At 43.4% G+C, this 15,155-nt stretch overlaps 1 protein-coding gene across 1 annotated transcript in view; it reads left to right on the top strand.

The window, feature by feature from the left end:
• RAD17 (RAD17 checkpoint clamp loader component) overlaps positions 1–15,155 on the top strand; it is a 1,292,309-nt gene that overhangs the window by 407,149 nt on the left and 870,005 nt on the right. The window contains exon 10 of the mRNA XM_044063883.1: positions 14,850–14,961. Within this exon, the coding sequence (XP_043919818.1) occupies positions 14,850–14,961 (112 nt within the window). The remainder of the gene's footprint in view (positions 1–14,849; positions 14,962–15,155) is intronic.

The following is a 15,155-nucleotide window of genomic DNA, read 5'->3' as shown; positions in this document are numbered from 1 at the left end:
ACCGGACCAAGACTTTGGAACTCTGGCCGACTGCGAGACCGCCTGACGGCAGATAACCCAAGTGTAATGACTGCAGCAGTGTATACACTCGAACATCTACATTTATGGTAGGTACAAAACTGTACTTTGTGTACACTTAACATAAAAGTAGATATTCGAGTGTATTCAATGTTGCAATCCTAGTTTCCCTCCCTCCAGCCCCCTGGTTTCTCTCTCTCCTCTCTACGCCTTTTACTCACCCCTTTCAGGGGTATTGGTATTTACTTTTTACTGGTGGTGTTTTCCCCCACCATAACTTAGCTCCCTATTTGGGGGGCTCCTGACATTTGGGGCAAGAAAAACTGATGTAATGTCATTTGCTGCCTGTTTTTATACCCCTGTCGACCTGACGTCAGTCCTGAAGCAACAGCATCCGTCGCAGAACTACTAAGTTTCTGGTATTCGGGCTGACTTGGGTTATCTGCCTGCCTCTAGCTCTGATACACAGTTGCATGCATGCGTACACACACACGTATGCACGCACATGCTTACCTAACCCTTGTTCTAACATGCAAACACACTCTTAAACACTCCCGCCCATTCCCTACCCCCACTTACCTGTGCCAACAAAACATACCTTAGAGATTTTGCATGTTCGACAATGTGAACTTTCTACAATCCCTTCCATTTGTTGAATAAACTTCCATTTGATAAAATGGATGGGAACCACACACACACACACACTTAATGTCATAACCTTGAAATGCGCACACACACACACACACACACACACACACACTTAATGTCATAACCTTGAAATGCACAAAAGCAGGACTATACTGTCAGAGATCAAAACGCTGATGGCCACAATATCAAACTCCCAAACTTAACGCCCCCCCCCCCCCCCGAATCATGTTATCAGTCATTCTGGATCCACACCCCTTCTGGACCCATTCTATTTTGTACTTGTTCCTGGATTTGCACTGGTAGAAGGGAGTCTGTATTCCAGATTGTTAGATGATGGTCTTCAGAGTTTTGATCTTAAATATTTTGTTCCACGTATTATGCATTTCAGGAGTGTGATAGTGATCCCATACATATACATCCATAACCCCCTTTTTCGCATTTTTGCTTATGGGTTGGGGAGTCGCGTCATCAGTGACAGGCCTCTACAGGCAGTGTTCACACTGCAGGGTTGCTGTATCTATCATGGTTTCACTTCCATACTACACAGACACACACCTGCACTCGTATCTTAAGCCAGTTTAGGGTGTTCAGTCTACCTTCTGCATGTCTTTGGAATGAAGGAGGAAATTGGAGAACCTGGAGAAAACCCACACAAACACAGGGAGTACATGTAGACTCTGCACAGAAGGCATTCCTGCCAACTTGGTGCTATGATATGGCAATGCTAAACACTGCACTACTGCTACACACACACACACACACACACACACACACACACACACACACACACACACACACACACACACACACGTGTGATGTGCGTGTGTGTGTGTGTGTATATATATATATATATATATATATATATATGTAAAAAGTGTGTGTACATACATGTATGTATTTTATGTACACGCACACATTTACATGCATATGTAATACATCTATACATGTTTATGTAACATGTATGTGTATTTAGACATAATTACACACATGCGTATATACGTGTTTGTGTGTGTGTATATATATATATATATATATATATATATATACACACACATTTATTCACATGCAAACACACGTGTGTGTGTGTGTGTGTGTGTGTGTGTGTGTGTGTGTGTGTGTGTGTGTGTGTGTCAGACAAGCCCTTAACCAATGTAATAATGTGACATTCCACCAAGGTGCAACTGCCCTTTGTGAGTATTTTAAAAATGTGTTCATGCTACATGTCTTTGTGGTCTCAAGCAAATCTTTTGCCTTTCTGCTTTTTAAGTCTGTCAAAGTATTTCTCCCACTGCATAGGACCCCTGGATGTCAGATGTAACAGAAATGTGAATATTCACCATGTTAGTTGATCTTCATAGGTGACCCTATATTGCATGTCATATTCCCCTCTCTTTGCCTCATTTGGAGCATAGCAGGATTTTTTTTATGTAAATGTTAGTGTCAGAGTTTTATAACATATTCAGTATCTTGTCTAGTAAGTGCAAATTCCCCTTTTTCACTGGAGTCATAAACTGAGGAACCCAAGGTTGCACTTTCATCTCTTGAGCTCAATGTTTTAAAGTGAGCCACAGGAGGAGCAGCATGAAGGTTTTACCCAAATGTTCTATTCACATGAAAGGATGATCTTAATATCATTTGATGTGATAAATACCCCTGTTGGGTGTTAGTTGTCAAACAGGGGTACTACCTTATGCACATTAAAATTTCTTCTCTTCAGTGAACAGCACTGATCATTCAAAGGAGCAAGAAAAATAACTGTGGATGTAGGGAATACTGTCCGCTTTCTAACACTTGTGTAAGATTTTCTGAATAGTTTTTGCTGAGGCATCACTATTGTACATGTCGCATTCGTATCAAAGCATATTCATTGTATTTGACTGTTTTGCCTCCAAATTATTTAACGAGGTACTTGCCATTCAGATTTCTGCCTCAAATGTTTTGCTGCTGTCTTTTTCTTTCTTGAATGTTGTGTTTTACCTTTGTAGTAGTGCAAGTTTGAATATTTTTTGATAAAATGCCATTGATTTGACTTCTCTTGCAGTTATGTTATAGTATCTGATGTTGTCTTATTTAAAGTCAACATATTGGGACATCAGATCTGACTTCAAATCAGAAGCTTTCATGGTTCCAGGCTCTGACTCCTCCCCTGCCTGTAATTCCCTTTACTGCAGTCCAATGCCTCATATGTTGTTTGCCGCCTGAAGTTTCCAGATTCTTTTTTGAGGGCTGGTATCCTTTAGTTTAGAGTTTTTCAAAACTGCTTGATTTCTATAGATTTAGATAGAATTGTAGTTATATAGTTTAATCTCTTACTTCTCCTGTACAGGGAGACTTGTCTCCCTTTAACTTTAGTGTTATTCTTGTGCCTTGGTTAGCAGTGAGTTGATATAGTTATTCTTAGAATAATGTTTTTTTCCCCCTTTTTTAATCGTATTAGCTGTAACATTCTTCTGTGATTACTGTTTATAGAGTTTATATTGCTATTGTTTTGTTAATACATAGTTACATAGTTATATTTTGGCTAGAGTTTTCTGTACTCCAGGTGTCTTCATGGCTGAATCACAAGCCTTTAAGAAGTGTTCAGAGTAGGGTCACAAACTGCCCTCTCAGGATCCTACCACTTTGCATGTATTGCCTGTGTGCTGACAACTTGAATGCATAGTGCACTTCATGTGCATCCTTAGTACCAGAGCTTTGCAAGCTCGTCGAGACAAAGTGATGATGGAGGAAATTCTCCCTCCATAGACAGGGACTATGTCTTCTGGACCCTCCTCTTCTTATGCTAAGAAGCAAGATGGGGCTCTGTGTTCGGACAAGTCTTCTGATAAGAAGGATAAGGAGAAAGAAGGGAGTAAATCCAAAGAAAAGGATAAAGACAAATCTCGATTGATTCCAAAAAAGAATTTCGATCCGGCAGTTCCAGTTGGACCTGCACCTGAGTCAGCCAAGAGATTGGAACCAACAACCTCCCATCCTCACCTCTGCCTCAGTTGTCTCTGGAACTGGTGAGTCCCAGACTGTTTTCTCCAGTCTTAAAAGGGAAAAAAATATTCATGACCTTCCTCGGTGGCTTTCTCTATCTGATAATCTGGGAGCGTGACAGAGTATGATGTCAACAGGATGATGAAGATTTTGAGGACACAGATCCAACTTTGGAGTTTTTTCAGTACCATTCCCAGGGACCATATCGACCATTGATCATCCTATCCTCCAACTCATTTCACCTGTTGCAGTCCATCCTCAGACTTCAATAGTTCTGGATCTGACACATTACAAAGTGTTTCTTTCGGCACCGGCAGTCCCTTCAACTTTGATGCCGAGTGTCTGCATGTCCCTGTCAACACTGATGTCATCAAATCAGGAATAGACTAGGAGCTGCAGTATTGGTGCCAGTCTCCGGGGTGGGGGGGAGTTTGACACTGAGATTTTCGGAGCAGTCTCTTCCCTTAGGAGCCTGTGCATTAGACAGCTTGGGTCTGAGGTCTTGCTTGGAGCTGGAGTTGCCAGGAGTCAAGGTTTCTCTTGTTTCCTCGGATCTAGAGGGATCCTTTGGTCTAGTGACAGCTTCGTCCGTCAAGGTGGTTGCAAGGGTTTTGGCCTTACCCAAACAGATGGCACTTTCTCAGAGCTTGGTTTCACCAAATTCCCAGCTGGATCTTACGACTCCACTTACCACTCATCCTGTCAGACAGGGACATTTGGCACCACAGGTTTCTGGAGCCACTTACTCTATCAGCTCATAGTCTGATTCAGATTCTTCTGTATCCCCAACAGAATCTGTTCACAAGACATGGATGTGCAAGTGAAAGCACATAAACTTTTCCCCAGAGTTTGTCACGGAAGATTCTGGTGTCATTCTAAGGGGGTCCAGTATCTGTCTGCCTGAGATGACATGATCGACAAATCACGATGCTTTGCCAGAGATGGCCTGCCCCTGTTGCCCTTGAGATTCCGAATACTGGCTAAGGCTCTTGCCACCCCTATAGTGCCTTTTTTAGGCAAGATTCAAATGACAAATGCACCACCGTAACCGGTACAAGCAAGCAAAATCTGAGGGTAATGCTACTTAATGCTAGAAGTCTAAACTTCAAAATGCACTCGCTCCAGGCACTCCTTAAAATGGAGAACATCGACATCTGTGTAGTGACAGAGACATGGTTCAAGGCTCCAGAGACCACTCCTGCATTACCAGGCTATAAGTCATACCACACCTTTCAGCCACCTAACCTGGACGGAAGCACTAAAGGCGGAGGCGTGTCCATATTCATTAAGGATATCCACACCTGCAAGCTAGTTGCTCAGCATAATGCATCAGAGATTATCCAAGTGCATAACTCTGGGCAAGACCGCAAAGCAAATTGTAGCTTGCTACAGATGCCTCACCATGCCCTAGGATTCCCACTCCTCATTTCTCGATGCACTGGAAAATATTATGTACAACCTAACACCCTAATAATGGGTGATTTCAACTACCCCACCATTAACTGGGAAAACTTCTCGTACCAACTCTTGTGCTCAATGTTTTCTGGAATTCATAAATTTCAATGCCTTGGATCAACTTATCCACACCCCCACCAGGGGCAGCAGTATCCTAAAGCTGGTCATTACCAACATGGGCAACTAGTGTTCCACACCAGAGGTCAATTCCTCATTGGTCAGATCCGACCACAAGCAAATCACCTTAGACATCCAAATCTCACCCCCACCCCCCATTAGGGAAACCACCGTAAAAAATTTCTCCAAAGCCAACTTCATGCTTCTTAAGACAGAAGTGGCAAACTTCACGACACCCATGCTGACGGACAATAGAGGTACGACTGCTGAATCCTATACAAATGCACTTTATAAGCACTTACACGAGTGCATGGATCGTGCAATCCCTAACAGAACCAAGATGCTATCCTCCAAAAAAAGGAAGCCAATCTGGTGGTCCCCTGCTATAAACAAACTCTACAACAGAAGAAAGAAACTGTTGCAAGAAAGAGTAAAATCCCATGATTGGAGGAACTCCGTGGTCAGACTCAGTAAGAAGCTGAGATCCCTCATAAAATCCTCCAAAGCTAGTTATGAAAATAAAATCGCCACTGATTCTAAAGACAACTGCAAAGCATTCTATAGCTATGTCAACAATCTCAATGGCAACACTCAGATCTGCTCTGAGTTACAGCACAATGGCACTAAATACACAGAACCAACTGATATTGCCAACATCCTGGCAGATAGGTTCAGTGCTAACTTTACCCCTCTCTCATCCCCTAAAGGGCCCATCTCTATACCGGAAGAATGCAAAGTACCTGTAATCACAGCTGCACAGGTAAAAACAAACTCTCCAAAGCCAAGAACACAGTATCCATGGGACTTGACAACATCCCAGGCTGTGTTCTACATGAACTACAGAACGAACTGGTACCCCACCTAAGTACCATGTTCAGTCATAGCCTCACCTCAGACTTTCTGCCCAATGAGTGGCGCACAGCAACGGTTATCCCACTCCACAAAGGGAGATCTACCATGGACCCCGGGAACTACCACCCCATTAGCCTGACTAGCCTGGTCTGCAAGGCTGTGGAGCGTATCGTCATGGAACTTATAAACATTGACATTGGTAATCTCCAAACTCTGGACCCTACCCAGTTCCGGTTTGTAAAAAGCAGATCATGTCTCCTAAACCTGATGGACTTCTTTGAAGCGGTCACCAAAGCCATAGATGAGGGTAAGGTGGTACACACAGCGTATGTAGATCTTGCCAAGGCTTTCGACACCACCCCCCACTCTGAAATTATATACAAACTCACTAAACTAGGTATTAATCCCTGTCACAAGATGGGTTGCCAACTAGCTCACTGACAGAACCCACACTGTGAAAGTAGCAGACTCTAAATCCAACTTCAGGCCAGTGACAAGTGGAGTACCACAGGGTTCAGTCCTAGGTCATCTCCTGTTATACCAAACACAGAAGGTCTTTGGCTAACGAAGTTCGCAGATGACTGCAAACTAGGAGCCATAATCAAAACTCCTAACGATGTGGACATCCTACAAAAGGGGTTCACTGAGACAGATGCCTGGTGTCAAAGCCATGGCCTCAAGCTCAATGCCAAAAAATGCATAGTCATCCCTTTTGGTAAAAACTCTGTACCCATGAACTACCACATAGGGCTGTAGTCTACTTCACACCAAAAGTGTGATAAGAGACATTGGGACACAGGTGGACGGTAGTCTCTCCTTTTATAATCACATGCCACAGTAGTCAGGAAATCCTTCTACGTGGCACACCTCATCACAAAAGCTTTCTCATCCAGGAAAAAAAAAGAGGTCATTGTTCCCCTCTACGTATTAGACCCATTATATAGTACAAACTCCCCTTTTGGTATGTACCTCACAAAACATCTACAACAACTGGAAAGGCCACAAAAATACCTCACAAAGAGGATTGCCGGCCTCAAACAGATGCCCTATGCAGATAGTCTCAAAAAACTCCAGCTTTACTCTGTCGCATATTGCCTACTCAGAGGCGATCTGTGCCTAACATACAAAGCTATGTCAAAGCCAGAGCTGTTTGGCATGCTCCACATAAAGAAATCCCAATCCCTCCGAGCTACATGCTCTAGGGACCTAAACCTTGTCACCACAGTAAACAGAACATGCTGGAGGGATAGACTCCTGTCCCAGAGACTTCCCATACTCTGGAACAAACTACCTATCTATATCAAACAAAGCTCCTCATTAGCACTCTTCAAGAAAAATCTTGATGATTGGATGGGAGATAGGAAATTCACCCTGGGGATCACCTCTGTAGCTCTGCTTGACAGGGGCACAGGAAAATAATTTTCTTGGGTGGCAAAAGCCAGGGTACTGTTTGGCTAGGCTTATATAGGCCCTAGGGCCAATAGCCTAGTACCTACCTATGAAACCTATAAGATACAGATTTGGATGAGGGTGAGAATCCACCCAGGTCTCCCTCTGAGGATGTCACCTTTCATGAAATTCTAGAGCTTATGAAATGGATAGGAGTTGGTCCACTTAAGATCCATCTCCTGATGAATCTGTATTTCTAAGAAGCCTTTGGTTCTGTCTTGGCTTTCTTGGGTGCTATCCCCAGTTGATCCTTTGGTCAATCTTATGGCACAGTGGGCTTGGAAAGACCCTGATATGATGGAGTCCATCCCAGAAAACTAGACTGAATTTTCCAAGCTCCCAAAGACAGAAAGCGTTGGAGTAAATGTCCACCTGTAGATACCATGGTTGTAGCAGCAGCCACAAAGAAGAAACTACCTTAATAGAGTTGCTTTGTCCATCCCCTTAACAGGGAGTTTAGGGTCTTGGACATATTTGAAAAACTGTCATACTCGGCGACCTTTGGACTCGGGTCACTGAACTATCTCATGCACGCTGTCAGGTTTCAGGAGGACTTGACCAGAGATTTCCAAATCTGTTTCTGGAGTTATGCCAGTGGATGTCCAAAAGACTGTTGACTCCCAGCTGTCAACACTACAGTCTATTTTGAACATAGGCATGCATCATGGATAACACAGCTGATGGCTTGGCCAGAGTGGCAGGCATAGGTATTGCAGTTAACATCATGCCTGGATGTATCTTTGTGATTTTGTGGAAGGCTTTAAGACGTCCATCAACTCCCCTTAAGATAGTTCCACACTTTTTGGACCTAAAGTTAGTTACCTTGACCAGGAGTGAATAGGATGGTAAGAAGCTCTCTGCAGTCTCCATCTATTTTTCCACTCCTCAAAGGTCCTACTGTAAAACCAAAGAGTGAGAGAGAGAAGGTGGCAGAGGTGGAGGTAATGCTAACAGACATCACCCAGAAGGCAGAAGTGGACTGCACAATCAGGAGTTCTGCAGTCTCTTTTCTGAGAGGCCATATCAGCATCCCTGAAGGTGTGCCCGACTGCCGCACTCTGGAGGCAGTCAGGGGACACTTATCTCTGCACCCCCAAGACTGGCTAGAATTAACAAATGACAAGTGGGTGCAAAATATAAGTACCAGAGGCTATACCATTGCCTTTTCTTGTCCTCCAATAAGAAAAGTAATCCCCAACATTCCACCCAGTCAGTGGGAACCAGCAACACTAGAGATTTCAAAACTGCTAGAAAAGAGAGTCATCAAGCTAGTCCCCAAAGATCAACTAGGATCTGGAATCTACTCAAGGTTCTTTTTAATTCCAAAGAAAACTGGGGACCCATCAACTAGGATCTGGAATCTACTCAAGGTTCTTTTTAATTCCAAAGAAAACTGGGGACCCAACACCAATTTTGGATCCCAGTCATCTCAACCAGTTCTTGAAACAAAGTTCTGGATGGTCGCATTTCTGTCTGTTTTGCTGTTCTGAGGAAGGATGATTGGATGTGCTAGATAGATCTCCAGAATGCTTACCATCATGTGAAGATAGAGTAGCAGTCCATTTATCGTTAGGAGCCAATCACTTTCAGTTCAGAGCCCTGCCGTTTGATCTCACCGCAGCCCTCAGGGTGTTTGCCAAGATAATGGCAGTGGTGACTGTGCACTTGCACATGCTTGGGATCCAAATGTTCCCCTTTCTAGACAATTGGCTCCTACCTTCAAGACTATCTACTCATGCTTACTGAATCTAGGCATATTAATTAATTTACTTAAGTGTCAGTTACTTCCAGCACAACAGATACGGTTTATCGGATGCCACCTTGATACCACTCTCCAAATAGTCAGCCTCCCACAACACAGAATTTCTTCTCTGTATTAGACAGCCTTACATGTGTTACATCATCCCCATCCTCAGCTTGATTGATTCTCCGGCTTGTAAGTCTCATAGCTTCTTCCATGTTAATGGGTCCCATGGCTCATTACCACATACAAATTCTTCAGTCAACACTTGCAGAGCCTCTGCATGCGAGGATTCCTGTCAAAAGAATTTACAGACAGCACATTGCATGGTAGATTTTTTTCACCATAAGTAACACAAGGGTGACCCTTTCTTCCAGAGACACCAACAGCAGTATTGACCGTGGACACCTCCCTTCTATGGAGGTAGGGGGCATTTCGAAGGGAGAATGATCCACGATGCATTGTCAAACTTAGAAGCCAATCTTCACGTCAATGTCTTGGATATGATGCAGTCCTCCTCGTGTTGCAGACTTTTCAGGATGCCTTCCCCAAGGGTGTAATCTCTATACAATCAGACAAAATGGCTTTAGTATGGTCAATCAACAAACAAGGAGGGGATTGTTGTTATCCCCTGTGTCGAGAGGCCATGAGGATTTGTCATTGGGCAATGTTTTTACACCATTTTCTGCTAGCAAAGCACATTGTCGCGTGTTAGTTTTCTAGCGGACAAGTTGAGCAGAACTTATTTATTCTAACTCCTCACAAGTGGTCCCCTCAACCCATTAGTGGCAGTGGTAATTTTCAGCCACTGGGCCCAGCTTTGCTGTGATCTATTTGTCTTGTACGTAAATAACAATTGCAGAAGATATTTTGCCCTATCCCTGCATATATGGTCAGTCACCAAGGGACGCTGTAGTCCACAGTTGATCCCCTGGTCTCCTGTATACCTTTCCCCCGTTAAAAGTTCATTCAGAAAGCCAGGTAGTGTAAGGCTAAGATAATTCTCATTACCCCCTTTTGGCCCCAACAAACATGGTTCACCTTTCTGCAGTCTCTGCTGGTACATTCACTGTAGATGCTGGATCAATAACCAGATCTCCTTTCTCACCTGTCTGAACTTGTCTCCATTGGCTGAGACTACCATGAAACTAACTGCGTGATTCCTCCAATTTTGACTGTAGCCAGAGATATCAGGCTTATCAGTTCTTTTGATATAATAAATGTCCCAGAAATCTGCTACGAAGATCATCTACAATAGTAAATGGAAACATTTTCTTTTTGGGCTACAGCAAAGGGTTTGGACCCTTTCTCTGCTCCCATTCCATTGGTCTTGGAATTTCTAGTTGAACTGTTCTAACAAGGATTTATCTATTCCATAATCAAAGTTCAAATGGCAGCAGCTTTTAACTTCATATTAGACAAAATGACACTTCTTTGTTTTTAAAAAATTCAAAAGCATTTCTCAAAGGAATCTTTCTACTGCATCATCCTCATTAGGGATCCAGAACCTCCATGGGATATTAAGATTATGCTCCAGGCCCTAACTCAACCACCATTTGAACTTGCAGCTACCATACATATAACATTTTTGAGCTGGAAAACAATAATCTTAGTTGCTACCACCTCTGCTACATGAATTTCAGAATTACAAACACACACTCATGTAAACCCTCCATACTTTATTTTCCATAAGGATTGTGTGTCACTGAACTAATCCATCCTTTATACCACAGGTGGCATCCATAACTAACATAAACCAATCCATAGATATTTACCTGTGTTTTCTCAAAAGTTTTTGAACAAAAGGGAATACATTCTACATGTATTTGGTATGTACCTCACAAGACATCTACAACAACTGGAAAGGCCACAAAAATACCTCACAAAGAAGATTACCTGCCTCAAACAGATGCCCTACGCAGACCGTCTCAAAAAACTCCAGCTTTACTCCATCGCATATTGCCTACTCAGAGGCTATCTCTGCCTAACATACAAAGCTATGTCAAACCCAGAGCTGTTGGACATGCTCCACCTAAAGAAATCCCAGTCCCTCAGAGCTACACGCTCTAGGGACCTAAACATTGTCACCACAATAAACCGAGCATGCTGGAGGAATAGATTACTGTCTCAGAGACTTCCCATACTCTGGAACAAACTACCTATCTATATCAAATAAACCTCCTCATTAGCACTCTTCAAGAAAAATCTTGATGACTGGATGGGAGATGGGAAATTCACCCCAGGGATCACGTCTGTGGCTCTGCTTGACAGGGGCACAGGAAAATAATTTTCTTGGGTGGCAAAAGCCAGGGTACCATTTGGCTAGGCTTATATAAGCCCTAGGGCCAATAGCCTAGTACCTGCCTATGAACCTATGTGCCAGGTGTGCATCACCAACCCCAGAATCTTTCTGCATGGGACTAAGAAAGCTAAAAAATCTGATAGTCTTGTAGGTTCATAGGTAGGTAATGGGCTTGTTAGCCCGAGGGCCTACGTAAGTCTAGCCAACAAGGTTCCCTGCCACCCAAGAAAGTTATTTTCCTGTGCCACTGTCGAGCAGAGACACAGAAGTGATCCTCTGGGTGCATTTCCTATTTCCCATCCACTCATCAAGATTTTTCTTGAAGAGTGCTAATGAAGAACTTTGCTTGACATAGATGGATAGCCTGTTCCAGAGTATGGGAAGTTTTTGGGACAGGAATCTATCCCTCCAGCATGTCCTGTTTATTGTGGTGACGAGGTTTAGGTCCCTAGACAGAGTAGCTTGGAGGGATTGGGATTTCTTTAGGAGTAGCATGTCCAACAGCTCTGGGTTTGACATAGCTTTATATGTTAGGCAGAGATCACCTCAGAGTAGGCGATATGCTACGGAGTAAAGCTTGAGGTTTTTGAGACGGTCAGTGTAGGGCATCTGTTTGAGGCCAGTAATCCTCTTTCTGAGCTTCTTCTGTGGCCTTTCCAGCTGCTGCAGATGTCTTGTGAGGTACATTCCAAAATGGGCATTGTACTCTATAATCTGTCTGAGTGTCAAGTAGAGGGGAACAATGACCTCTTTTCTCGTGGATGAGAACCCTTTTATGATGAGGTGTGCCATGTAGAAGGACTTCCTGACTACTGTGGCGATATGACTATCAAAGGGCAGACTACTGTCCACCTGGGTCCCAAGGTCACTTATCACACATTCTGTGTTAAGTAGACTGCTGTCTAAGTAGTAGTTCATGGGTATAGAGTTTTAACCAAAGGGGATGACAATGCACTTTTTGGCATTGAGCTTGAGGCAATGTCTCTGACACCAGGCATCTGTCACAGCGAGGCCCTTCTGTAGGATTTCCACATCATTTGGGGACTCTACTATGGTTCCTAGTTTGCAGTCATCTGCGAACTTCTTTAGTCAGAGGCCTTCTGTGTTAACCTGTACTTCAGAGAAGTAGATACCAAACAGGAGAGGTCCCAGGACTGAACCCTGTGGTATTGCACTTGTCACTCATTTGAGGTCAGATTTGGAGTGTGCAACTTTTACAGTGTCAGTGAGCCAGTTGTCAAACCCATCTTGTGATGTAGAGATTTATACCTAGTTTAGTGAGTTTCGCTATAATTCCAGAATGGGGGATGATGTCGAAAGCCTTGACAAGGTCAAGATAGGCTGTGTGAGCCACCTTACCCTCATCTACGGCTTGGGTGACGGCCTCAAAGAAGTCGATCAGTTTCAGGAGGCATGATCTGCCTTTGACAAACCCAAACTGGGTGGGATCCAGAGTTTGGAGGTTACCAATGTCTGAGTTCCATGATGATACGTTCCATGGCCTTGCAGACCAGGCTCATCAGGCTAAAAGGGCGATGGTTCCCGGGATCAGTGGTGGCTCCCCCTTTGTGGAGTGGGATAACTGTTGCTGTATGCCATTCAGTGGGCACAAAGCCTGATAAAAGGCTATGATTGAACATGGTGCTTAGGTGGGGAGCTAGTTCGTTCTGAAGTTTGTGTAAAATGCAGCCTGGGATGTTGTCCGGTCCCATGGTTGCTGTGTTTTTGGCTTTAGAGAGTGCAGCTTTTACCTGCGTAGTTGTGATTACAGGGACTCTGCATTCTTCCTGTATAGATATGGGCCCTTTGGGGGGTGGGGTGGGGGGTAAAGATATGGGCCCTTTGGGGGGTGGGGTGGGGGGTAAAGTTAGCGCTGAACCTATCTGCCAGGATGTTGGCAATAACAGTTGGTTCTGTAATTTTCGTGCCGTTGTGCTGTAACTCAGAGCAGATCTGGGGTTGCCATTGAGATTCCTGACATAGCTATAGAATGCTTTGTGGCTGTCCTTAGAATCAGTGGCGACTTTGTTTTCGTAGCTAGCTTTGGAGGCTCTTATAAGGGATCTCAGCTTGTTACTGAGGCTGACCAGGGAGCTCCTCCACTCATGGGATTTTACTCTCTCTCGCAACAATTTCTTCCTTCTGTTGTACAGTTCGTTTATGGCAGGGGACCCCCAGATCGGCTTCCTTTTTTTTTTTGAGGATAGCGTCTTGGTTCTGTTTGGTATAGCATGATCCATGCACTCGTAAGTGGTTATAGAGTACATTTGTGTAGGATTCAGCAGTCGTAACTGTATTGTTCATCTACATGGGTGTCATGAAGTTCACCACTTCTGTCTTAAGAAGCATGAAGTTGGCTTTGGAGAAATGTTTTACCGTGGTTTCCTTAATGGGGGGTGGGGGCGGGATGTGGATATCAAGGGTGATTAGCTTATGGTCGGATCGGACCAACGAGGAGTTGACTTTAGGTGTGGAAAACCGGTCACTCATGTTGGCAATGACAAGGTCTAGGATATTGTTGCCCCTGGTGGGGGTGTGGATAAGTTGATCCAGGGCATTGGAGTTTCTGAATTCTTATTGCTTACTCAAATGCTTAGGCTTGATAAAGCTGTTACCTTAGAAGACTACCTGTTGACGACATCTGTGCAGCAGCGACCTGGTCCACTGTTCATGCCTTTTGTATCTCATTATAAGCTGGATGTAGAATTCAGATCTCACTCTTACTTTGGCTCTACCATCCTCAGGAATGCCCTTCTTTGATACCACCCTGTAAGACAGCTTTTGGGAATCTGTCCCATATGTTGAATCAGCCGAAAATAGACAGCATTGGATATAAAATTTATGTACTTACCATAATGATAGATCCATGCTGTCTGATTTCCGTCCGATTCAACCTCCCATCCCCCTCAAAATTATTTGTATCGATAGCTTTGACATGATCAGGTGATTTCCATTGTATACCCTGTCTGTGACCAATATTGTCTGCAACCTGTACTGTTACATTATGTTAATCATCTTGCCTGGTCAATTTCCATTTTTACATTTACAGATGCCTGTTCCATTAATATGTATACACATTTTTATATGAAGCATACTCTGTCTCGGTTATTGGAATGCACTACATGGAATTATGGGTATGGAAGGAATAAGAACCCTGGAACAGAGAAAGCTTATAATTTGATATCGAGGTCAGGTCTGACGTCCCATATGTTGAACTAGATCAAAGTCCGACAACATGGATCTGTTGCTATGGTAAGTACATAACTTTTGTTTAATGTCTTTCAGAATATGGGAAAATTTCTGGCTCCCGATAAGGAATATTTAGAGTTGCTGTGTACGGGGAGTTCTGGAGATATCCGTAGTGCAATAAACAGCCTTCAGTTTTCACGTTTACAGGGTGAGTTCAAATATCTACTTCATGGAGTTTTCATAATATGTATGATATGTAAAACGTTGTAATGTGGATTTTTATCTAATGTTGATTATTTTTGTTGAGCAAGACGGTTTGTGTGTAAATATATATATATATGTGTGTGTGTGTGTGTGTGTGTGTGTATATACAATGAACAAAACATGCTGGAGGTATAGGTC

Source organism: Protopterus annectens, chromosome 2.part2 (genome assembly GCF_019279795.1).
Source record: "Protopterus annectens isolate FY-2018-M chromosome 2.part2, PAN1.0, whole genome shotgun sequence".
In the NCBI taxonomy this organism is placed as follows: Eukaryota; Metazoa; Chordata; order Ceratodontiformes; family Protopteridae; genus Protopterus; species Protopterus annectens.
The sequence above is the reverse complement of the archived record's forward strand: the minus strand, read 5'-3'. Positions and strand labels throughout refer to the sequence as shown.